Source organism: Bubalus kerabau, chromosome 2 (assembly GCF_029407905.1).
Source record: "Bubalus kerabau isolate K-KA32 ecotype Philippines breed swamp buffalo chromosome 2, PCC_UOA_SB_1v2, whole genome shotgun sequence".
Classification (NCBI taxonomy): domain Eukaryota; kingdom Metazoa; phylum Chordata; class Mammalia; order Artiodactyla; family Bovidae; genus Bubalus; species Bubalus kerabau.
In genome coordinates this window covers 113,842,823-113,867,590 of record NC_073625.1, presented here as the reverse complement: position 1 = coordinate 113,867,590, position 24,768 = coordinate 113,842,823, and the positions used below count along the sequence as shown (strand labels likewise).

Below are 24,768 nucleotides of genomic sequence, written 5' to 3'. Positions count from 1 at the left end.
GGGGAAAAAAACCTATCTGAAATGCAGTCATCACAGCGAGTCACATGAAATTCTCCCAATTTTCACATCCTGCACTCACAGATCCCTCACCTAGATGCTACCCACAATCAGCTGTGTGGGCAGCAAGAAATGGTCCTTTCCTTCCTCATTCACTCTCCAACCGCCAGGCAGAGCCCTGTGACCAGGGAAATACTGGGGCCCGGCAGATGTCCCTCCCTCTGGGTACCCCCACCAAGGCAAACACCAACTTACTTCTTCAGCCACTCCACAATGTCCTCAGCTGTGGACCCATAGCTGTCATACTGGAACAGAAACCGTCCTTTCCTGTGAAACGTGGGGAGAAACCGTGGGCTCAGCCAGGGGGCAGACGCCATCGTGGGGGGAGCAGCGTCCACAGGGAGGCAGGGGACTTACTCGAAATAGCAGATGGTGGGGTAGCCACGCACGCTGTACTCTTCCTTGATGTTTTCAAATTCCGAGGGGTAGACATTCATCCCGGCCAGCACCTGGGAGCAAAGGGAGAACAGACCTGTCCACTCTCTGCCCGCAGATGCCCTTCACTTCATCCACACACTGCTCATTCAGCTGTCCCATCAGAAACAGATGATGGGGACTGAGCCTCAGAGACTGATGCGTGCAGTGCAGAGGGGAGCAAGGCACGCCAAGCCAGCTAGGAACAATGCCCGAGCTCTCTGGAAAAGACAGGCACCTGGGCTGAGGGTTGACCCCCACACAGGCATTCCCTCCTGCCTGCCCTGCAGGGAAGATCATCCCAGAGCAAAACACAGTTCTGAGGACTGAAGAGGAAACCTGGCCTCATTACCAAGGTCAACCAGGTCCGAGAGTAGGGCCACTGCCTCCCAAGTTCATATTATGCCTTTTCTCTGCCCATGTCAACTAAGGGTGTACTCTTCACTCAGTCACTCCACGGGGTCCTCAGACACCTTCCTGGACACCTCAGTCTGTCCAGCCTGGCTTTATGTACCACATTCTCAGATTACACAGCTCATGTGACCAAAGAGGGTGTGTAGTTCTCAGGACGACCCACCTGCCTGACTCTGCTCCCTTCAGACCCTGTTAGGTGACCTGTGGGTGACCATCACCTATGGCCTGACCTGACCATCATCTCTGAAGTCTGAACATACTCTGGTTCCTGGGGTCCACATATGCCAACACCCCTGAATGGATAAGGAACTTCAGTAGCTGTGTTACCGACAAGATTGTACGCTAAGAGCAACCCAGAATGAGTCCCCAGGAACTCTTTTCCCAAAGCAGCAACTTTTTCCTGTAGGGCAGGATCAGGTGCCTGGAAAGAGGACTTTGGCTCTGTCATCACAAGAGAACACTGCACGACCAGATGCAGGAAGACTCCCACTAAGCATAGAGGGGAAGGAAGAAGTTCAAAAGAGCCAGGAGTGGTTAGAGAAGCAGAGAGGAGAAACCAGGAAGTGGAATTTTGCTGAACAATACATAAGGAGGCATATGGAGAGAAAACGAGGAAGAGCAGTCTCAGTGGACAGTGAACTTGACTCGGAAGACTGCTTCCACTTGGCAGTCATGTGACCTTGGACAAGTCACCCTCCCTGAGGTTCCTTGGTTGGAAGATGTGGTTCAGGAGAAGATCATAGGGTTCTTAAGAGAACTGAAGGAGATGACCCAAGTCAGAGGGCTTCCCTGGTGGCTCAGATAGTAAACAATCACCTGCAACACCAGAGACCTGGGTTCAATCCCTGGATCAGGAAGACCCCTGGAGAAGGAAGTGGCTACCCACTCCACTATTCTTGCCTAGAGAATCCCACGAACAGAGGAGCCTTGCAGGTCACAATGGGGCCACAAAGAGTTGAACACAACTGAGAAACTTAGCACAAAACCGCTGCTCAAATTCATTATTTCCTACCAAATTCTCGGTGGTGGGAATCACCTGGGCCTCTGGCAGCTCCATCCCGCAAGGCATCTAAACATACCAACCATTTTAAATACCCAGCACAGTTTCTGGCATAAAGCAGACGCACAATAAATGCTTGCTAATCTGATTTTTTCCCTCCCATCCCATTTTGGGGTGCTACAAGGAATACAGGGAAAATAAACCTGAGATAGATTTACTAGAAGCTCTGGAACCCTCTAAAAGCCCTTCTGCTCATTTCCCCAGACTGATTCAGCAGCCAGTTCCAGTAATAACTGTCTACTTTAAAGTTCTTTTTTTATGTTTAATTGATCTCCTCATTGTCAGTGCACATTCACCACAAGATTAATCTTCCACATCCTCCTCTTTCATTACATCACTTCCCTGCACAAAACCCTTCAATTCCACTGAATGGAGGCCAACGTCTGATTCCACACTCAAAGATCATATGGTCCCTATCTCATTTTTTAATTCTTCTTTCCTACAAAACCCTTAATTGTACATTTGCTAGACTCTAGGTTTCTTATTCTCCCAGGAATGACACAGTCTGAGACCTCTGCACAGGGAGGCAGCTGGACTCTTTGCCGTCTGGGGCACCTTGAAGATGGAAATGTACCCCAGTGTGGGCTCGGGGGTCAGGATGCTGGGTCTAAAGCCTAACTCCCCTCTCAGCAGATGTTCTCCTTGAGCAAGTCACAGCTGCCTCGCGCACCTCAGTTTCCTCATCGGCAGCCCCATCTTCTGGCTTCTGTGAAGCCTAAATGGGACGGTGCGAGCAAAGTACCTACAGCACTCAGAATCTGTTAGCCATCACCACTAATACGAATACCACTAAGAAGCTCTGCAAACCCGCTCACATCCCCAGAGCCCACACTGTGCTTTCCTGGCCCCGACTCCTGAGTCCTCTAGCCCTGTGCTCAGGTTGCCCACACCCCCTCTCTTGGCCACCGCAGAAGACGCATCCATCTCTTAAGGCAAAGCAAATCCCACCCAGAAGGTGGCCTTTGTCAACCACCTTTGCTTGTGATGAAGTCTTAATTCTCTGGGTTTTTGCAGCAGTTTTGACTACTTTGGGGGCATTTATTAGTTAATGAGGTGATTATTTTTTGAACAACTACTGACAAGCACTTTTTGGAGTTTGTGATTCCAAAAGAGGCAAAACTGACCTCAGCCTGCAGAGAAGTGAGGGCTGCCTGACACGGAACCGTGTGTGCTGGGGATCGGTCAGCTGGCACAACATGGCCTTCCTCCTGTCCAGCCCACGTCCCATGGTTGTGGGGACAATCACAGAAGAATCATAGAAACTCCACAAAGCAGGAGCATGTGAGTGAGTAGTCAAGGAGGGTAAGATTTCCACAGACATTCCAGAAAGAGAAAACAGAGGTAAGACAAACCAAGATGCGGCTCAAGAACTGGGGACCATGTTGGTTTAATTGCAGGACACAAGAGAAGGCAGTGAGAGAAGGTGGGCAGGTTCGCTGAGGCTGTGGACCAGCCTTTAGTGTCTAAGAAACCAGGACTTTATTCAGGAGGTGCCAGAGGGCTCCTGGGGGTTGTAAGGGGAAAGCTGTGGGATCAGGGAGATAAGTGAGCAGTCACAGCAGGCCCGCTGGGTGGGTTGAGTAGGGTCTGACCCAGGCTGGTGGGCAGGTCTCTTCTCGGATGGAGGATGTATCGAGGGGGAGATGGATGGTGACAGCCTGGCAGAGGAGCCTGTGGTGCTCAGGAGGAGGCATGGAGGGAAGCTGGCCACCTGCCAGATGGAAAGACACTGAATTTTAGTAAATATTTTAGACTCCCTGCATCTGGGACCCAGGGAGAGAAATCCAGACCAAGATGTCAAGCAAGCAGTCTGACACATCTCGAGCTTAGAGACTCAGTCTCCACGGAGCTACCTCTTATTGAGCTACCGACACAGATAAAAACCACTGAGGGACAGTCCATAGAAGACAAGGAGAGCACAGTGTCAGGCCCTCATTCCACTGTGTTACTAAGAAAGAAAAGAGAGTGGAAAGCAGAACCCTGGGAGCACTCCATGCAGTGAGGAACAGCAAGCACAGAGCAGTGGGGTGGGGGGTGCCCATCACCTGTATCTGTGAAGTGTCTGCAGGTTACAGAGCTGTCCCCATGCACAAGCCCATTCACTCTTCCAACAGCCCAGTGAGGCAGGCAGGGCTGGTGTTATCATCCATCCCCATTTTAAGAATGGGGAAATGAAGCCTCCAGGGCTACTTGCCCAAGATCTCCCAGCCAGTTATTAACAGCCATCAGCAAAGTCTGCTCTGCACAAACCTGTTGCCAAGACCAACCCATTTCACCATTTACACCCAGATGGCCCATCATGGCCAAGGTTGACAAAAGACTTGGCATGGACGTGGATAACTGGCAAGGCTGGGAAGAGGAGGCGGGCAGGCATGGGCTCGTTCTGGCAGCTGTGCTGGCTGCTAAGGGTGTCAATCAGCGGGACTAGATGGGACAAATGCGATGACTCAGTGACAGCAAAAAAGGAGAGGAAGATCTGAGTTTGGAAAATGGCAAAGGCTGTGCATCCCTGACCCAGCCTGGCTTCCACCTTAATGACATCATCAGATTGGATGCCTCCCAAGAAATCTGTCGAGGAGGAAGGTTTCTAGCCCCTGCCACAGACAGGGCCAGCCAAAGAGGGCTCAAAGATGACAGAGACAAAGAGAAGATAGGAGGTGCTAACTGGTGGATTTCAGCAGTGTGGAGGGGGTGAGCTTTCGATTTCAGGGAACCAGCAGTCCATCTCTGCCCCAGGTTCGAGGTCAAAAAAGAATCCACCCCTCTGGCTGCCCTGTTCTTCAGAGGCTATGGCTGCAACCATGAGCCCTGGCCTCGAAGGACCTCCTGAAGTAGGTGATGTTCATAGTGGCGAGGACCCTTCCCCTCATGGAGCTAGGAAAGGTGAAAACTTTTCAAAAGATACTTTCCTAAGAAACCAAAGGGAAAGAAGAACAAAACAAGCCCCAAGTAAGAAAATTCAGAAGCAAAGAAATGGATGAGTTCACATAACACAGAGGCAACTAACACCTGGCCAAAGCTGGGGTCAGTCGGCCAGACCCTCTGACCTGGGCCCAAACAGGAGCAGCGAGCACTGTTTTGTTTTGTTTTGTTTTCTTTCTTTCCTTCCTTTTTTGGAAGCAGGTATCACTGACTCGATGGATGTGAGTCTGAGTGAACTCCAGGAGTTGGTGATGGACAGGGAGGCCCGGAGTTTGATTCATGGGGTCGCAAAGAGTCGGACACGACTGAGCGACTGGACTAAACTGAACTGAACCCTTAACAAGTAATCTTCAGGGCAAACGTTGTAGAGCCTTGTATGAACCTAGTGTGAACTCAGGGCCAGAAAAGAAGGCTCTTGTTCCACAAACATCCTTCCTACTTTGCCTCTGTCCCTAGGAACTGATGCTCTGACTTCCTTTAAAAAGGAGAATATCACTTTTAATGTAAATACACAGCTTAGCAAAATGTACTCAGGAGTGGTAAGCCACATGCCCATTCTTTGACTCATTAGGGGTGTTGGGCTCCTACTCTGAGCTTGGCCCATACTCTGTACTGAAGAAATGCTCAAGAAACTCATCTCTCAGTTAGAAAACCTTCTCATAATTAGCATCAACTGTGAATAAAGTGATTCAGAACATAAGCAAAGATGAGCAGACAGGACCATGCAAGGCAGGGACAGGCTCTGGGGGACCATGGGAGGGGCCTGGAAAAATGCTTTTGGCAGGTAGATGCAGCATTAGCTAGAATCTTTTAGTAGGTGCTAGAAATTGGCACCAAGACCTTACCTGCTTTGATGGGACTGGCCAGCTAATTTGTGATCTGACTGGGGCTGGACCAGAGTTTGGAGGGTGAGCTGAGTGGTTGTCTAAGGGTATGTGGGTGAGAAAGTGAAAGTCGCTTAGTCGTGTCTGACTCTTTGTGACCCCATGGACTGCAGCCCACCAGGCTCCTCTGTCCATGAGTCTCCAGGCAAGAATACTGGAGTGGGTTGCCATGCCCTCCTCCAGGGGACCTTCCTGATCAGGGATTGAACCCAGGTCTCCGGCATTGCAGGCAGATTCTTTATCATTTGAGCCACAAGGGAAGCCTATGCAGGTGAGAACTTGTAGGTAATTAAGTCTTTCCTTCAGGCAAAATCACCTTAAAATATGGTATGTATTGAGGCCCCAAAATGTGCAGTGAAACTTCCCCAGAGTGATGTATTTGTGTTGCAGGGCCAAATGTCTCCAGGCAGCTTGCTAAAAATTCATTAGTGAAGAACAAGCAGGACCCTGGTGTCGCCCCAGAAATGAGGTCAGAAGAGAAAGCACGAGGCTTTTTGCAACCCAATCCTGGCTGGCTAGCAGAGGCCGCCAGTTAAACTTTTTTAATTGACTCTGAACTAATCACCAATTTGATCCATAAAGATTAGGATGAGTTTTAAGATCTCAGAAGTCCTGTAGCAGGACTCTGGCCTGCCCCACTGAGATGGCACCTCCCGACTACCTTTCAGGAAAGGCATATGGACTTCCATGCTCCCAGAGGAGCCAGCAGTTATTTTTCTGTTGCCACCAAAAAGCAAAAAAAAAAACAAAAAACAAAAAACAAGCAAAACACCCAAAACTAACCAAACAAAAACCTCAAAACCTCTGTGGCTGGGGGTAAGTGCGAAAACGGACAGACCTATGGCACAGAAGAGATAAGCCTGGCAAGGCGGCGGGAGAAACACAGAGACAAGCAGGGTCAGTGACTGATGCTCAGCCCTGGATGAGGTCTGGCCGCCCTGGCCTGCCCTCCTTCCTCACTGACCATCCTGGTCACTCCTACTTCTCTGAAGTTTCCTCGTTTCCTCTGTGGCTCGCCTTCCCGTCTCCCAAAGGTGGGTGACCCTGAGGTGACCTTGTCTCCTGTCCGCTCCCCCTGCACACTCCTTCAGAGAACTGGTGTGTTTGGGTCTCCAGCTCCCCACCACCTTGCTCCACTGCAGTCCCCACATCCCTCCTGCCCCACAGACGATGTCCCTCCTGGTCCCTCTGGAACCACAGAGCCCTACATGCCTGGGCAGGAGGCTGCCTCATGGGCCCGCGTGTGCTCTGGGCCCACCACTGGGGTCACTGTGCCCTCTTTCTTTGCCACTAGGCTGCCCAGCATCCAGAGCCTCAGCCTGCCTTGGAGCCCAGCCCCCAGCATTGTAGACCCTGATGGTCTACAGTCAGCCCCTGGCCTCTGCACACTGCAGGGCTTCGGGCTACCGTCCTGGCTATTTCATCACTGGCCTTCGATGGGCCCCAAATTCTCCTGGTCCCAGAAATCTGGGGAGTCTTCAACATCCACTGAGGATAGGTCTCTGAACCACATGCCAGGGACAGCCATAATAAGTCCTTCACATGATTTTAAAGTGTGCCCTCTCCCCTCTCCCTGCCGCCTCCCCAAGTGAGAGGGAGAAGTCGAGAGCCGGCAGCCAGCCCTGCCTGGCCCCTGGTGCCTCACTTACGAACTGGCCCCGCAGCTGGGTCGCAGCCTTCTGGAAGTGTGGCATTATCCTCTTGCACACGCTGCACCCTGGTCACCAGCAGGAGAGAAATGAAATGGTTACAATGGGCCCCATGCTCAGCCCTCTCTCCCTTCAGGTCCACCTCAACCAACAAGCATTTATCCCACTTCCAGAAGCCAGGACCACCCAGGCTCTGGGAACACACAGCCTCAGAGGCAAAAGCCCCAGTCTCCGAGAGCGGACCAACTCCACGGCATGAAACAGGACCCAGCCCAGCAGTCCCTCAACAGGTGCGGGACTGTCAAACCTGACGCAGCTGGGGGAGAGCAAAGCACTGAGTAACTGAGAGCGGGTTAAGAGTTCAACAGGAATCCAGAAAGCCAGGGGAGCACCCGCTTCATGCACAACTGAAAGCCTCCCCTCGCTGCCCAGCCAGGGGCTGCAGATGAACCCGGAGCAAATGCTATTAGGAGGGAAAACGTACAACCACACATACAGTGGCTTTGGGGATTTCTTGCCTCTTTTCCTTCATTAACAGATACTCACGCCATGACAGGAGGCAGCCAAGTGCTGGCCAGGATCCGGCATTCCATTCTCATCTTCCGTTGACCTGCCCGATGACCCTGACAGGTCACCTCCTCTCTCTACTGACCCTCCCGGCAAATGAGGGGGCTTGGACCAGACGGCCTCAGGCCCCTTCCAGCACTGACACTGGCGTTCATTCTCTGTGATGTCTCTGGCTCTACCCTCTCTGGTCCATTACGGTCACACTCCTCTCCTGGGTGGTGAAGCCCTCAAACCTGGGGGACTCAGGGTCCCCGACACCCAGTACTACCTCAGAGAGACTCTGATTTAAACCTGCCCCTTCCCTTCAATGAGAACAAGCCACACACAGGCACTGACCCCACAGAACACGAGCCCCAGTTTCCTCAGACAGGAGGAATTCTGACAGGAGGCTGTTATTCTTCCTGACAGCTGCTTTGCTGCAAAACAGGCTCTGAGATGCTTCTGAGGCCACAGACACCAAAGCTGCCTGGAAGCCCACGTCAGTCTGGACGTCAGCTCGACACGGCACAGTAGGGACAGGGCCACGCGGCAGCAGGCTAACAAGCTCTGATCTACGTTTAGCTAAGGCCTCGGCAGGCCGTGGGCAGAGCAACATGGCTCAGAGAGGAGCACTCACCCCCTCATCGCCAGATACAAACAGTGGAGACCATGAACAGCTCAGATCTCCCCGGGGACCGCTTGAATCTCCCCAGCACCGCATCTACCAGACAAGATGCAGTGCAGGATATTCTGACGTGAAACTCTCAACATGCCCACAGCCCCTCTGTGACGTTCCTGCCCAGCAGACAGACAGACATGCAGACATGCCAACACATCTGGGCTCAAGTTTATGCCCTTAGTTCAGGCTCAGACTCAGGGAGACATGGGAGCTGCAACGAGGGCAGCCTGCAGCACGGTCCCTTAGTGTCAGCCCGCAGAGGACAAGCGGCCCCTCTCCCCAGCAGCTGCCACCACCAGCGTGGTCCCCACCAGCACTGGGAAGGGAGGCATGTGACACCTGTCAGGGGCTTTATTCCCACTGTGGGGATTCAGGGAGGAGAATGGAAACTGAGGAGGCAGTGCCAGCTCCCTGGGATGTCCAAGCTCCACCAGGCAGATGCACATGGTAGGGATGGGAGGTTACGCAGCAGAGGAAGGAGCTCGGCTCCAGGGAGGGTGAGACACAGGTCTGCGTCTCCCCTGGACTGCTGCTGGGTGACCCGGGGCTAGTGGTGAGAGCAGTCTGAGCCTCAGTTTCCCCATCTGTAAGGCAGAGGGCAGAGCCAACACCTGGGGGCGGGGGGAAGGACCGGCACCAGGAGGGGAGACTCTGCCAACACAGGGCCTGAGAGCCTGCCTCTCAGTTTGTGGTGGGGAGACACTTCCACCCGGAGCAGGGATGTCAGTCGACTCCCCAGGAAAGAGGATGATGGGGGCACACTTGAGCCCTTCACCCTCTCTTTAGCCAATGACTTGATGAGATGGGGGAGTCAGACACCCACTAGGGCACATTCTGCAGTCTGGAACTTACTGCCTGTCCTCAGAGCTGTGGCCTCTCTCCCCCAGCTCTGCCTATGACCTCAAATCACATTAATCCCCCATGACCTCTAAATGAATGGTAAGTCGGCCAGCTGTCCCCAGGGTAGAAATCAGCAGCACCAGGTGAAGAGGTTATTGGCAGGGGAGAGGTAATGGAAGAGTAACAGGAAGCTCTGGGCCAGGTCAGCTGCCACTTGAACTTTACCAGAAATAGAGCAGGTATGGTGGTCCTTATTTGAGTCTACCTTTCAACTGACATAACTGAGAGGCAGGGAAAGAGCAGACTAATGACCACTCTCAAACCCCAAAGCTTAAAGAACCAGCCCATTCATTTTCCCATCAGTTCAGTCAACAAGCATTTACTAAATAACTTCAGTAGGTCCTGGAGACCCAGATTTATTGTCACAACTAAAAGTTTCCACTGGCTCTGGGTTCATTCACCCTAGTCATGATCAAAGGAACAGAGTCCTAAAGGACCTCCCAGCGAGGGATCTAGCGACTCCCAGGAATAAGCTGAATTATAAGGCCACGAGGGCTTGACAGGATCAGTATAAGAGCACAACAGTAGCCACAGAATCTGGGGGTACCAGGGACCCAGAAAGCCATCCAATCCGGCCCTCACAAGTGTTAACAGCTCTGAGTTTCCTCCCTCCCTCCTCACTACTAATCATTCCGTAACACCTACAAGGAACCTAGCTTCTTCTGTCCTAGCTTTCTGCTCTAGGAAGATAATTCTGCTCACAGCTCTGCCTCCTGTGATGGGGATGGTCACCCCGCCAGCCTGGGGAGGTGCTGTGGGGTGGGGGGAGGATGGCACATGCACTTAGGTGCACACTGCCAGGGGACCTCTCTCTGGGACTCCTAGATCATTACACTGAAGCCTGCCCGGTTGCACCGTGAATCCACCTCATGACACATGGACTGCATACTGACCTCACTGTTTTAGTCTCATTTAGCCAATATGTTGAGACCGGAAGCGTTCTAAGATGACCTAAAGGAGGCCCATCTTCAGGAACTGTGCAAGCAGGATAATTCCTGAAGCGTTCACAGTTGGGCAGGCCTCATAGCTCAGCTGGTAAAGAATCTGCCTGCAATGCAGGAGACCCTGGTTTGATTCCTGGTTCAGGAAGATCTGCTGGAGAAGGGACAGGCTACCCACTCCAGTATTCTTGGGCTTCCCTTGTGGCTCAGCTGGTAAAGAATCCGCCCACAATGCGGGAGACCTAAGATCCCCTGGAGAACAGAAAGGCTATCCACTCCAGTATTCTAGCCTGGAGAATTCCATGGACAGACCATGGGGTCGCAGAGAGTCAGACACAACTGAGTGACTTTCACTTTCACGGAGAAACAAAGGGCTTCCCAGGTCGTGCTAGTGGTAAAGAACCTGCCTGTCAATGCAAGAGACCTAAGAGACCTGGGTTTGATCCCTGGGTTGGGAAGATCCCCTAGAGTAGGTAATGGCAACCCACTCCAGTATTCTTGCCTGGAGAATCTCATGGACAGAGGAGCCTGGCAGGCTACAGTCCATAGGGTCACAAAGAAAGTGAACAGGAGCTCAAAAGCCTCTTGACGAAAGTGAAAGAGGAGAGTGAAAAAGTTGGCTTAAAGCCCAACATTCAGAGAATGAAGATCATGGCATCTGGTCCCACCACTTCATGGGAAATAGATGGGGAAACAGTGGAAACAGTGTCAGACTTTATTTTTCTGGGCTCCAAAATCACTACAGATGGTGACCGCAGCCATGAAATTAACAGATGCTAACTCCTTGGAAGGAAGGTTATGACCAACCTAGATAGCATATTCAAAAGCAGAGACATTACTTTGCCAACAAAGGTTCATCTAGTCAAGGCTATGGTTTTTCCTGTGGTCATGTATGGATGTGATAGTTGGACTGTGAAGAAGGCTGAGTGCCGAAGAATTGATGCTTTTGAACTGTGGTGTTGGAGAAGACTCTTGAGAGTCCCTTGGACTGCAAGGAGATCCAACCAGTCCATTCTGAAGGAGCTCAACCCTGGGATTTCTTTGGAAGGAATGATGCTAAAGCTGAAACTCCAGTACTTTGACCACCTCATGTGAAGAGTTGACTCATTGGAAAAGACTCTGATGCTGGAAGGGATTGGGGTCAGGAGGAGAAGGGGACGACAGAGGATGAGATGGCTGGATGGCATCACTGACTCGATGGACGTGAGTCTCAGTGAACTCTGGGAGTTGGTAATGGACAGGGAGGCCTGGCATGCTGCGATTCATGGGGTCGAAAAGAGTCGGACACAACTGAGTGACTGATCTGTTCTGAAAGCGACTTAGCACCTCACTCCAGTACTCTTGCCTGGAAAATCCATGGATGGATGAGCCTGGTAGGCTGCAGTCCATGGGGTCGCTAAGAGTCGGACACGACTGAGCGACTTTCCTTTCACTTTTCCCTTTCATCCACTGGAAAAGGAAATGGCAACCCACTCCAGCGTTCTTGGCTGGAGAATCCCAGGGACGGGGGAGCCTGGTGGGCTGCCGTCTATGGGGTCGCACAGAGTCAGACACGACTGAAGCGACTTAGCAGCAGCAGCAGCAGCAGCGACTTAGCACACATGCACACAAGGAGAAACAGAAAGGGGTGACACCAACCAGTGAACGTCAACAGAGAGAAAGATCAGGGATTAAAGTGCAGGCCACCTGGGCAGAGCCAGATCTAACAGAAGTGGGACTCCAGGGCCTCTTTCCAAGGGCAGGCACAGTCCTGGGGTAAGATGGGGGGCTGGGAGGGGTCACCGAGCAATCCAGGAGATAGGGTAGGGAGGGAGGTGGGAGAGGGTTCAGGATGGAGGGGACACATGTATACCTATGGCCGATTCATATTGATGTATGGCAAAAACCACCACAGTATTGTAATTATCCTCCAATTAAAATAAACAAATTTCAAATATATATACACACACACACACACACACATAGTATATCCCACTTCCTGTTGTAGTTAAAAAAAAAAGTAACTAGAACCCTGTGCCACCCACTCAAGCCATAGACATGTCTGGACACACCCACCTCCCATCACACACACATCTCTTGCTCAGGCCTTTAGGTCTTTGCTTTTCAATCCATGGGTAGGGACAAGTCAGACTTCAGAGGTGGCCCAGATGGGGGCGTATCTGTGGCTTGGAGAACAACTGCTCCATTCCACAGCTGCAGCTTGAAGGCAGCCACAGACAACATGCTGTGAAGAGCCTCATGAAGCGATGTGGCTGCGTTCCAACAAAAATTAATCTACAGAAAAGGCAGCCAGTCCCCAGGCCATGATTTGCTGACCCTTTATTAGAGGGTTATGAAGCAGTAGGAAAAACCAATAAAAAAGAAAATATCAGGTCTTCCACATCGGGTAGAGCGGATAGCAAGCAGTAAGGAAGGCTAAGTCTGGTTTAGTGAAACTTTGCAGCTTATATATATAGTTTATATACTTACAGTGTATAGGGCTGCAGTGTAAAATATACTAATACTACAAATACAGTCAAAAGTGTGAAAGCCACAGCTCGGATCCAGCCCCTTTCTGCCCTCTCAGAAATGGAAACTGAGGCACAGAGTGGTGAGGACTTGACCAAGGTCACCTAGCGCATTGATGACACAGTTGGAATTAGAACCCAGGTCCTCTGCTCACTGTCTCAGTGATCCTTCTGCTGTTCTCACGACCTTTAGCCTCATATAGAGACTGAACCCCAATAGTGGCCCCTTTTTCCCTGGTCCTCATCCCTCAGACCTCCCAGCTGGATGTGCGGCTGCCCCAAGGCCGGCCAGACTCTGGATGGTCAGCAGCGGTAACCACAGAAAGCACGCCAGGGCCGAGGCACGGCTCCACCGGTTGCACAGCTGCCAGCCAAGGGCTTCAGGCCACAGGAGGCAGAGGGCAGGGAAGGCGGAGGCACCTTGAGCAGATGCCAGGGGAAAGGGACAGAAGGATGCCAATGCAGTGAGAGAAAAACTGGTGTGGATGGAGGGGCAGGGCCAGACGAAAAGGCACAGACAAAGGAAAGAGGTGCAGGCAGAGAGACGGGGCGAGCACAGCAACTAGGCAGGCCTAGGTGCTCCAGAGGGAGGCCGGGGGCTAGTGTTCCATCGCCCTCACAGCCACAGCGGCCCCACCCAGAGTCTGACCGTCCAGCTTGAGTGCAGAGGAGAAAGGCACTCACATGGAGCATAAAACATCATCAGGATCGGCTTCTCTTCCTTCTTCAGGAGCCGACGGAAGTCCTGAGGCACACAGAACATCACAAGTTAGAGACAGCACAGGACAGGGGCGACACCCTGGGGACCCTTGTGGGTGGTGTGTGGCAAGCACTTCTGAAATCCCACGGTCTGACTTGGGGGATGCAGTGCAGTACAGATCCTAGCAAGTCAGGGGCTGAAAGGCCCTCAGAGACCATCCATTCTAGCTACCTCACACATTACAGACGGGGAAACTGAGGGCCCGAGGGGACAAATGGCTTTCCCAAGGCCACCTGGCGGACGAGGTAGTCGGGACCAGGTTACCAGCCTTACTTTCAGCTCCCACCCAATAATGAAAACACTGCAAGGACCCGACTGGGCCCCATGAGGCTGTCTCTTGTTCTATGATCTACGGCTCTGCTACGGTGGGTGCTTGTTTTCATGGAGGCCCAACTTGGCCAGGCCGGGGTCTGCTCGTCACACAACCTAGGCTCACCCAGCCCCATGAACCTTCCCCAGCCCAGCCCTGTCATGCCACCAACCATCCAGGGCCCAGAAGACCATGGCGCACACAGGAGCATAAGGATGAGATGCACCCATCCCCAGGAGGCTACAAGCTAAGTGGATCATTTGTATTTGTAAAACCCTTAGAACGGCGCCTGGCTTGTTATCAGGCAATATATAATCATTTGTTAAATGAATATAATAAATGTAAAAAGACAAATGGTCACAACAATGCTAATGGAGAGACTTCAGTGCAAAGCAGGGCAGGAGACTTTTCTTCCAACCAGTCAATGATGTTCGGGAGAAAGCAAATCTATCAAGGACTGCAGAGTAGCACCATGACAGAGCACATTTTGATTAAAATAGGCTCCTCTAACCAGTTTCCATGGAAGAAAATTAGAGGTTTTTCTCTCTTGAATAATAAAGAAAATAAGAGGAAATTTCAAAATGCAGGCTTCCTGGCCGCAACAAGGCATTAGGTAAATAGATGACGGTACATCCTGCACAATGGAATACTACTGCATCATTAAAAACGATGGAGAGGAATATTTCATGTCACAATAAGATGCGCATGTCACATTAAGTAATGGGGGAAAGCAAGTGACAAAACAGCATATAAAATGTAATGTTTATGTGTGTATTACACTGAAAGCCTGAAGGCTACAGAAAATATTGGCAGTGAGTATCTCTCAATAGGCAGGGATGAGGTGATTTTTTTTTTTCTTTTATGCTTAAGCTGTATTTTCTAAATTTTCAACAATGAACGTATATTAGTTATAATTTTCCAGTAAGAGAAAAAAGATTAAAATATTTTGTGAGAATTTAAAACAGCACATAATCAATTCTGATAATGTTAACTCTTAGTTATGTATCTAGAGAGTAGAGGCATCCATTTGAAGAGCATCAGTAACCAAGATCTTTGACCCTGACTAGGAGTGGAGGATGCTTTGAAAATGATTTTCTGGAATCCCCGGAGCTAAAATTGTTAAAAAGATCTGAGAATAAAAGGTCTTCCTGAGCCTGCAGCAATTTGGTTTCATACCCTGAACAGTAACAAATATCATCTTACACCCAAAGATGCTTAATTATCTTCAAATAAGCATGGAACTCTTAAGTTTACAAACAGAAGTCAGCAATTCAAACCTGAATTTGGAACTTCAGTTATTTTATGTGCGGATTTTATTAGCACAAAAGCAGTTAATATTTCTACATGAGAGAAAATAGTACACAGTATAAGAAGATGACTGCCTACAGGCGTGGAAAAGATATCTCTGCTTAATATTTCTAGTTACAGAAGAGCAATTTAAGGAGTTTCAGGACATGAACATTTTGGGGGAAGGAGGCAGCAGGCAATCGCTTGTCTGAGAGGCTTTAAAAGCACGTATTATGATAAAATCCACCCAGGAGAAATCATCAGTTTAGGCTGTCTGTCTTTTCATGGCTATGGGCACAGATGCCACCACCTCCAGATACTGGGCCCTCCTCCCCTCCTCCTCCTTTTTCCAGCTATGATACCGGCACTTTCTATCCCCAAAATGTTGATGCCCAGCGCCTTAATTCAAAACACCTCCATCTGAAAGGCCCACTTGGTTATCTCATGATGATCACACATGATCCCTCCTCCAGAAAGTATAAATGGCATCATTTTCTTCTGAGCTAGTAACAAGCATCAAGAGTCAATGATTTTAAATGAAAAGGGAAGGGAGTCAGAGGAAGATAAAAGGTACGTTTTATCTTCTCAGGATAAAACGAACGTTCTCCCTCCATCTACAAAAAAGCACTGCTTGCTGCACAGGCCATGTGAAATGTGACAAAGAAGTTCCTGCCCATCCCAATGGGAAGGCGCAGTCAACCAAGTAAGGCATACATGGGCACATGATAAAAACATAGGCACCCGTGGACAGAGGCACCTTTAGGTCCTGCGTGCACATGATAAAAACACAGGCACCCATGGACAAAGAGGCACCTTTAGGTCATGTGGGGCAGGCTTCGAAAGGAAGAGGTTCAGGGTTGTATGCAGACTGTACTTCAGAACTACCCTTCCACCCCCAACCCCAGCCAAACCCAGAAACTGAACTTGTTCAAAATTAACACAGTGTCCCAGAATTGTAAAGACCTGACTCAAGTCTCTGAAAATCCAACCCAAATCTCTCAGATATTTTTAAACAACAAGAAAAAAAGCAAACACAAAATCCACCTTAGAAATAATACCAAAAGCATAAAGGCAACAACCACATTACATAATGAGAAAGAAACATTTAAATGTCCCTATAAGGAAAATGTACACATGTTAAAATACATTATATAAGGCAGTGGAGAACAGAAGTCCCAGGCAGCTAATCTCCTGTTGTTTCCATCTCGGAGCTCGGAAGGGAAACCAAATGTTAAGGCCTGGCCCAGGGCTCCCTTGGAGGTTCCATAATATTCCTATTTCTCAGTTCCTCAGTCATCTCTCCTGGGGGACCCTGGTTGGGGGGAAGCATCCAAAGCCCATCAGAATTGATACAGAAAAATTACCTTTTCATTGTCAATGTGGACAACATCTTTGGCTCCAGGATCTTCCTCCCACAATGGGGGCCCTTTCGGATCCTTCAGAAAGGCCACTATGGACTGAGGAAAAGGAGAGAGAAGGGAAAACTCATTTTAGCCAGGAAGAGAGGAGGTAAGGGGATCGGGAACCTGCCCCACCCCCTACCTGGAGACTACAGTGCCTGAAACCGGAAGCACGCAGCCTATGGGCAAACGACTGGGGTGTGCTATGCCATCACCCACTGGCAGCACTGCTAAGCGCCCTAAAAATGCACCCCACATGACACTACCTCTGGTCCACTGACACCTACGATGCCTCTTCAGGGACAAGAGAGAAAGTTCGAGACAACTAGTTGGCTTATTCAAAACAGAGGCACATGCTTCTAATAAATGTCATCTCTTCCAAAAAGTCTCCCTGATCAGTTTGAATAAAGGTCTCCAGTCACGTGCGATGTAAGATACTTACACATTCACACAGCCATTAAAACTGTCAATGGCATAAGCAACTTAATCACGCCTGCTTGTAACCTGCTTGGTATTTCATGATCTAAACTGGTTTGGGAGTGCATTAAATCCTCATCACCCTCTCTGGGACGCAAGTGGGAAGCCCCCCAAGGCAGGGTGCTCATAACTGTGGCCCCCTGGTTGCTGGACTTCTCTCCTTAGAGACACTTTTCTAGACGGACCAAGACCTTCAGGATAAAGGGCTTAACTAGCCTTTGTCTTGTGGACAACTGATTCAGCTCTCTGCTCCCCTTGGGCAGGACACACATGGAGCAGGAATGTTGGGGGGTGGGGGGGACACATCCCTCCGCTCCCCTCCCCACCAGCCACATGACGGAAGCTGCATTCCCTTCACTTTCAAACAGTCATCTGAGAAATGCCGCTCAAAGCCTGTGAGAGCCAGGACCGGGTACCAGAAACCAGCTGAGCCTCTCTCCCTCCAACCCTGGAGAGGTGGCCTCCTTGTCATCAGATGAGCCTTCAGTGTTGTGCAACTGAATGCAAGATTCCATTACATCTGCCCGCTTTGAGCACGCTCCTGTGAGCAGATGATGAGCTGGGTGTGCCACGTGTGTGCTGGGGAGGGAGGGAGGTCTATGGTGAGGACAGAAAAACCCCTGAGTGAGGCTGTGCATCCAGCCCCCCACCGGTCACACACAGAGGACCTGGGAGGCTTGCTATTTCTTAGAAATTCCTTTTTGGAAAGAGCTCTGTGGGAGAGTGGGAGACAGCCAGGACTTCGCAGAATTTCATTCAGATAGTGGTCCCTGTCTGTCCAAACAGAGCTATGAAACGCCTGCTGGCAAGAGAAGACGGCTGTTCCTACCAGGCAGAGGCGGATCAGCCTTTTCTCAGCACCTTGTCAAAGCTTCACTGTGATGATAACAGCCAAAGTGAGGCCAGCAGCGCTGCCCTGAAAGCCCCACTCACCCACAGCCACAGGGCACGCCCACGAGCCATGTGATTAAGATGCTTATGGGAGCCCGCCCGCCTGCTGTTTCAGAAAGCCTGGTGCAGATGCTATCAACTTAGGGTGCGCCGTGGACCTCAACAGTCTGTGCAGCCTGAGACTCATGGGAAAACACTCCTTCCGATGTATGTATGCACAGTGTCTAAGGATAACGTCCACAACTTCCAGGAGATTCTCAGTAGCATAGGAACTCAAAGTAGGTAGGAACTACTGCCCTGGGGGGCGGTGGTGGGGGGTGGCACTCCTGGCCTGCGCCAGCACCAGCCGAGTTAAAGTACTAGCACCCCACCCCTGCCTCGGCGTCAAGGCCCCTTCTGAACAAGGGGACAGCAACAACAGCCAGACTGTGCACCCGCCCTGCCGGGGGACTCCTCCATCTTTCCAGAGATAGAAGCTCAGGAGAAACCCTGAAGGGAAAACGGACCCGAGACCAGGGAGGGCTTTGCTCACGGCTGCTCCCCCTGAGAACCTGGAGCTGTCAGGCAGCCATGGGGAGCTCCACCATCATACCCCCCTACCCTAGAGAACCCCAGGGACTCCTCCCCAGTCCTTGATGGTCCCATGGGCTTCGGGGACCCTGGGACCAAGGATGCCCTCTCCCCACCTATGACCCTGACCCTGTACCATGCTCAGCCACTTCTCCAGCTCCTTGATGCCAAGATCACAGACAGGATGGGAGCGAGCAGATCCCATACACCTGGTCTTTGTAAGAAGGTGGACAGAAGCTGGGACTCAGCCTCCCTGACCCAGGCAGGTCCAGACCACCTACCTGGGTGTCTCTCCTGCCACTGCAGTTCTGAGAAGCTGCTATTCCCTGCTCCTCAAGCCCAGGACGGACTCCTCAGAGGGCCAGCTAAATATACACTGAACACAACCTCCAGACACAAAACAAAAAGCCCAGCCGCCTCTATCAGCAATGCCCCCATACCACCAAGCTGCCACATCTGAGGAGCACGTGTTACCACTTCAGCTGACATCTTAACACAGAATAAGAGGGGTTAAGCAACTCTAGTTGGTAGAATTATCTCTAAGTGTCTAAGTGGGTGTTAAGATGATGAGTAATCAGGCTGAGTCTGTACTAAGTAAAAGCTGCGGCAACTTAAAAAAAACAAGAGTTAGTGGATAAACAAGAAATGACCAGGGAGGTAGGGGGAGAGAGGCAGAGGGAGAAGGGCATGGACAGACAGAAAAGAATGGAAGGAAACAGATGGAAAGAGAGAGGAGCCCAGGGTCTAATGCAGTCTAAGCAGGAGAATCAGAGAGGGTGGGTTCAACATATGCCACGACAGAAGGAACACATGGCCCTAGCCAGAGCAGGAGAAGAATGATCTGAGGAAGGGAACACGAAGGAGGAGAACCAAGGGCAGTGGAAGGACTCGGGCCCCGGAGAGCTGCCAGGGGATACAGGATAGCACCTGCAGGGCAGAGAATCTCCATCCTTATTTTCACTGACGCTTTTCTATCTCTTTTTGAATCGGATTTGTAGCCGAGAATGGCTCAGTGACGTGGGCATCTCATCTGGACCAAGCTGCTGCCCTGCCCGGGTCCTGCATGCTGTGCTAACCTGGGCACCACTGGCCCCCTCAGGCCTATGGGCAGCCCCCAGGGACATGACTGCAGAGGTGAAGGGCTCTGGACAGTTGAAGGGAGACTCTGGCCTCTGCAGAGGAGGGCATGATGTCAGATGTCTCTCTCACTGAAAGAGTCATAAACTGTCTACAAAGCAGCAGGTCATCCCGACTGGTTTCACAGCTACAAAATTCTCCAGGCGTTCTGCTGACCTGTGCTCTACAGATGAGACTCCCTCAGATCACTCTGCCCTTCCTCCTCTGCTGAGAACAAGGCAGGGAAATTTACCTTAAACGTCACAGCTCGGTTATATTCAGTATGAAATGCACCATCCCTGTGAAAACAGGAGAAAAAGGTGTTAATGTTAGGATTGGTTATGAAGACATGGGCTTTCCAGGTGGCACCAGTGGTAAAGAAGCTGCCTGCAGGAGACATAAGAGACTTGGGTTTGATCCCTGGGTAGGGAAGATTCCCTCGGGGAGGACATGGGAACCCACTCCAGTATTCTTGCCTGGAGAATCCCAGGGACAGAGGAACTTGGTGGGCTACGGTCCACAGCATCACAAAAAGTCAGATACGACTGAAACGACTTGGCACGCACTCACCTGAAGACACTTAACCTTTAGATTTCCTGCAGAATCTTAGTAAGATTCAGCTGTTGAACACAGCTCAAGTTTTTTTTTTTAAGAAATAATTGTAAACACAAAAAACATCATTCTGAAATAAAATTAATCTCACTAAAAACTGTGGTTTGCCGAGAATACCAATGAAAGCTTTTAGTATTTATTTGGAAATTGGAAAAGTCTATGTGTACTTACTGGTAATGGAATAATTCAACCTTTTTGTCCTTTGCACTCAGGTCAACTTTCATCTTCTTGCACAATTTTCTACTTTCTGTGTCACTGAAAGACACAAATGTTGGGGAAAAGACACTTGTTACCTAAAGTCCTCGTGAAGGTTTTGACAGAGGAAAATCTGCTGGTGACCTAAGAGTAAAGGAGATAACTTGGGATTCTCAATAGCAAGTGAGGCCCTCATTACAAATGAGTTCTCAGAGAACTGGAGGAAGGAGGGAGACCAGCAGGATCTGGACTGATCTGGAAAGACAGAGGCAAGCAGATGGGGAGGACATATCACTGCCTGTAAGGGGCCATCTGGTGGATCCAGACAAAGTAGGTTCCCTTAAAGCTTAGTGGGCAGGTGGCACATTGTAAGAAAAACAAGCTCAGGGGAATGGTTCCCAATCCTGGCTGCTCATTAGAATCACCTGGGGGAAGTTTTCAAACATACTGATTCCCTGACCCTCTCGCAGACCATGACTCAGAAGCTCCATCTGTGGCCCCAGCGAGTTGTTTTTTTTTTTTTAAACCTCTGATGTGCGGCATGTGCCACCACCAGACCAGGGTAGGAGAAAAATGTTCTGTGATGTTGAAGGAGTTACAAAATCTGATCAGGTATTGATAAAAGCCAGAGAGAGAACAGCGAAAGGTTCAGTGAGGTGCTAGCGTCTGCAGGATCACAGCCCTGCAGCTCTTCTAATGAGACGCGTCGGCCGGGTGCCATCCACTATTCCCCAAGTGCTTATGCATGACCCCTCTAATCTTGCTTCCTGTTCTGTTAGACCTCTGATCTCAAAATGTGGTCCCTGGACCAGCAGTATCACCACAGCCCAGGAGCCTGTCAGAAGTGCAAATTCTCAGTTCCCTCCCAGACCTACTCAATCAAAACGCCCAGGGGTCCTCATGCAACCGTGTTTTAAGGAGGATCCCAGGTGATCTGATGCCTGCTGCCACCCTGCCTGGCTCTCCCTCATCTCTCCAACCCCTCTCCCACCCCCATGAGGCTTGGTTTCCCCTGTGCCCTGCACCAGCCCCCTCAGAGACCTCACCTGCTCTCGCAGCCTCCCTATGACCTCACCACACTCAGCCAAGTCTTCCCAACTTCCAAACAGAGACAACCAGCTACCCCACTCATACGGCCCTGCTCCTCATGCCAGGACCCTCTCCCCACATCTCAGTGGACTCAGTGAGGGCCTCTCAGCACCCCCACCCTGCACCAATCCCAGCTGACTACACTGCATGAGAAAATTTGTTCTGCCTGGTATGACCACCACCTGAGGGAAGTCCTGTCAGCTCCCACCTGTTCACCTTTGACAACCATCAGCTTCACACAGCTGTGCACCAGCCCTGGAGCAGATGGACTAATTATACCATTCAGCTCAATTCTAAAAGCCACACTCACAATGGACAGGCAACACTATGGAACCTCATTTCAAATGTGAATATGCAATTTGCAGTTCAAGAAGCATGTCTTACCAGCCAGGTGCCTGGGTTGGAGAGGGGGTGTCAGGCACTCTCAGGGACCCCCCAAAACCTCCACACCATCCCTCCCTACGCAGTCCTACTTGCAGTGGCCATCACTGTAGCCCCTACAGCTTCTAGCCACAACCCTGCCCCAACTCACAGAGAACTCAAGAAACGCTCAATGATCTCAGGAAGGGAGGCTAATGACGCAGCCATGGCTGCTCCCCCAGGGAGGTGAGGATCTTTTAAGATAGGGAGTCCAGAGAGGACAGATAAGCTGGGGTGCGGAGGGGACCCAGAAGGGCCAAGAGCGTGCGTCGGGGGGCCTGTAAGGTGCGGCCACCAAGCCACGCACCCACTGACGGTGGTGATTACCGTCTAGTCTGCCCCGTCCCACGCATGCTCTGTGGTGAAGCCACATGGACAGGCAGCAGGGTCTGTTTGACAACTGTGTCTGAGGCGCCCTTTCCGTGCCCCAAGGAAGACGAGAGGGCTCAACTGGGATGTTTACAACCATTCCCTTGGCACTTGCCCTGTCTGGCTTTGTTCTGCTTCATGCAACGATTTCTGGGACCACCTACTGTCTACTCAAACATGACAACAAATAGCGGCTACGGCAGAAACCAGGTTCAGGTGCCCGCCGCACACTTGCCCTACACTGGCATCCAGCAGGGGCACCCAGACTGCAAGGCAGCCTCACACCAGCGCTCTCCTCTGTGGAGCCTGGCTGGCAGCCTCTTCCTGTGATTTTATGAAGCAGAGAGAGGAGAGACGGGGCCTAGTCTTTGCAACCCCGGCCGGCTGTGCAGAAAAAAACCTACTCCTTGGAAAAAAGCCTTGGTGTCCCGGGGAATCCAGGCCAGGCTTAGGAGTATTGTCCCAAAGCAGCTGGCTGGGCTGGGTGGAGCTTGGGGGGTGGGCATGGAGGTTCCTCACAGGCATGTCCAGCCCCGCCCGCAGCCAGCCTATGACCCCATGACCCTCCAGCAACCACAACTCCATCTTGGCCACAGGATCCCTCAGGCCGACTCTGCAACCCTCTCCTCTCCTCTGCTTCACACACCACCACCCCCCCACCACCCCACCACACACACACACACACACACTCACACGCGCGCGCGCGCAGGTACCCAGGACGGTGGGTGGGGAGCCGGCTTCCCAACCTCTCTGAGCACCTCTGTTCTCAGATCCCAGCGCCTCGGCCCCCCTCATCTGGCACTGCCGCTCACCCTTCCCCACTGGCTCTCTGCCCTTCCCCCAATACGTCCACTGACTGTCAGCCCCATCAGAAAGGTTTGCTCCACCAAGCCGATGGCTTTGTTTTGTTCATGGCTGGTTCCCCAGGGTTACAACGGCTGAGGGCACATAGCAGGCGCTCTATAAATAGCCTGAGTGAGTGAGTGATGCTGGCTGTCGTGCTGGGATGAGGCGCTCATGGCTGGCTCTCTGGGCTCTGCCTACTGAGCTCCAGGAATCCTGCCAGGTGACAATTCCTGACAGTGCGCTCTCAGATCGGCTCCCCTCCGTCCTATGATTCTGACTCTCAGAGTGTGTATGCGTGTGTGTGCGTGTGCATATGCACTAACTGTGCAGTACACTAAAAGTCATAAGAGTTCAAGAAGGGGAGAAATTACCCAAGCTCAGGGACTTAAAAGGATCTGGGTTGATAGATTTCGCAGTTAACTGTGCTCCCACCCTTCCCTAGCCAATGACTAATGCTCTGGCGGGGAAGGAGACAAAGGCAGACAGCAGGGAATGAGCTGCTTTGCTGGGATGAGAGGGAGGGGACAACCACAGAAAGTGACTGGCCGTGCAGAGGTCTTCACCTGTCACTCCCCAGACTGTCCTGCAGGAACCAGCCTTCTCTGGTGGCTCCTCACCGTCCTCTGCCTGGTTACTGGTTACTCACCCCCTGACCTGCCACATCCCCTCTTCCCCCGCCTCCCTGGACTCTGCTCTACAGAGAATGTGGAGGAAGATCACTGAGGCCTTTTCACACTTCCCTCCCTATCCCCAGCCCAGACAGACAGCCCAGTGTTTTTGTTCGACTTTGTTGTGGGTCGCTGGCCAGCAGTGCAGAGAGTGGCTGCAGGTATACAGTGCTGTGCTTACTAGATCTGCACGTGCAATGAGGATCATTCAAGAGACCCACCAGAGATAAAAGGTGAGAGGGTGAGAGCAGGAAGAGGGAGAAGTAAGGTGCTGGAGGCTCTGAAAGGGGGTACTCGACTTACAGAAGTCACAGCCCAAGTAGGAAACCCTCCCGCAGTGGCCACCAGCTGCAGCGACTGGGCATCTAGGTCTGGCTCTGCCACTAGCCAGCCTGTGACCTCCAGCAGGACCCTGGTTCCCCAGCTGCAAAATGCAGAGTTGTCACACAAGCTGGACAGAGCTTTCCATCCCCCTATGGGGTCAAGTATTACTAAAACACCAAGGCAGGCTGCCTGCATCCTGACGGATGAACCAGGAGCCAGAAGCCAGGACAGATGGTGGAGATTCAAAAAAGATCTGAACCTCCATCATCTCTCTCTTAACTCACGATCAGATCCTCGCTTGGCCAGGCAACAACCTTACATCCACTCAAGCCCTGGGCAGCCTCCTGCAGCAGGCAGAAAGCAGACTATAAGGATCCCCAGCTTGTTTTGGACACTGTGTGCCCTTGGCCCACTCAGCCTTCCTGGGGTCCGTTTCCCCACCAAAGAAGAGACCCTATCTT

The 24,768-nt window shown here is 51.3% G+C and overlaps 1 protein-coding gene across 2 annotated transcripts in view; it reads right to left on the bottom strand.

The window, feature by feature from the left end:
- The window catches only part of PDIA5 (protein disulfide isomerase family A member 5), a 93,079-nt gene that overhangs the window by 39,916 nt on the left and 28,395 nt on the right, over positions 1–24,768 (bottom strand). For both annotated transcript variants that reach the window (XM_055568396.1, XM_055568397.1), the window contains exons 4-10: positions 20,568–20,651; positions 20,038–20,083; positions 16,695–16,787; positions 13,658–13,718; positions 7,401–7,468; positions 415–506; positions 253–324 (exon numbers count right to left, since the gene is read on the bottom strand). In XM_055568396.1, the coding sequence (XP_055424371.1) occupies positions 253–324; positions 415–506; positions 7,401–7,468; positions 13,658–13,718; positions 16,695–16,787; positions 20,038–20,083; positions 20,568–20,651 (516 nt within the window). The remainder of the gene's footprint in view (positions 1–252; positions 325–414; positions 507–7,400; positions 7,469–13,657; positions 13,719–16,694; positions 16,788–20,037; positions 20,084–20,567; positions 20,652–24,768) is intronic.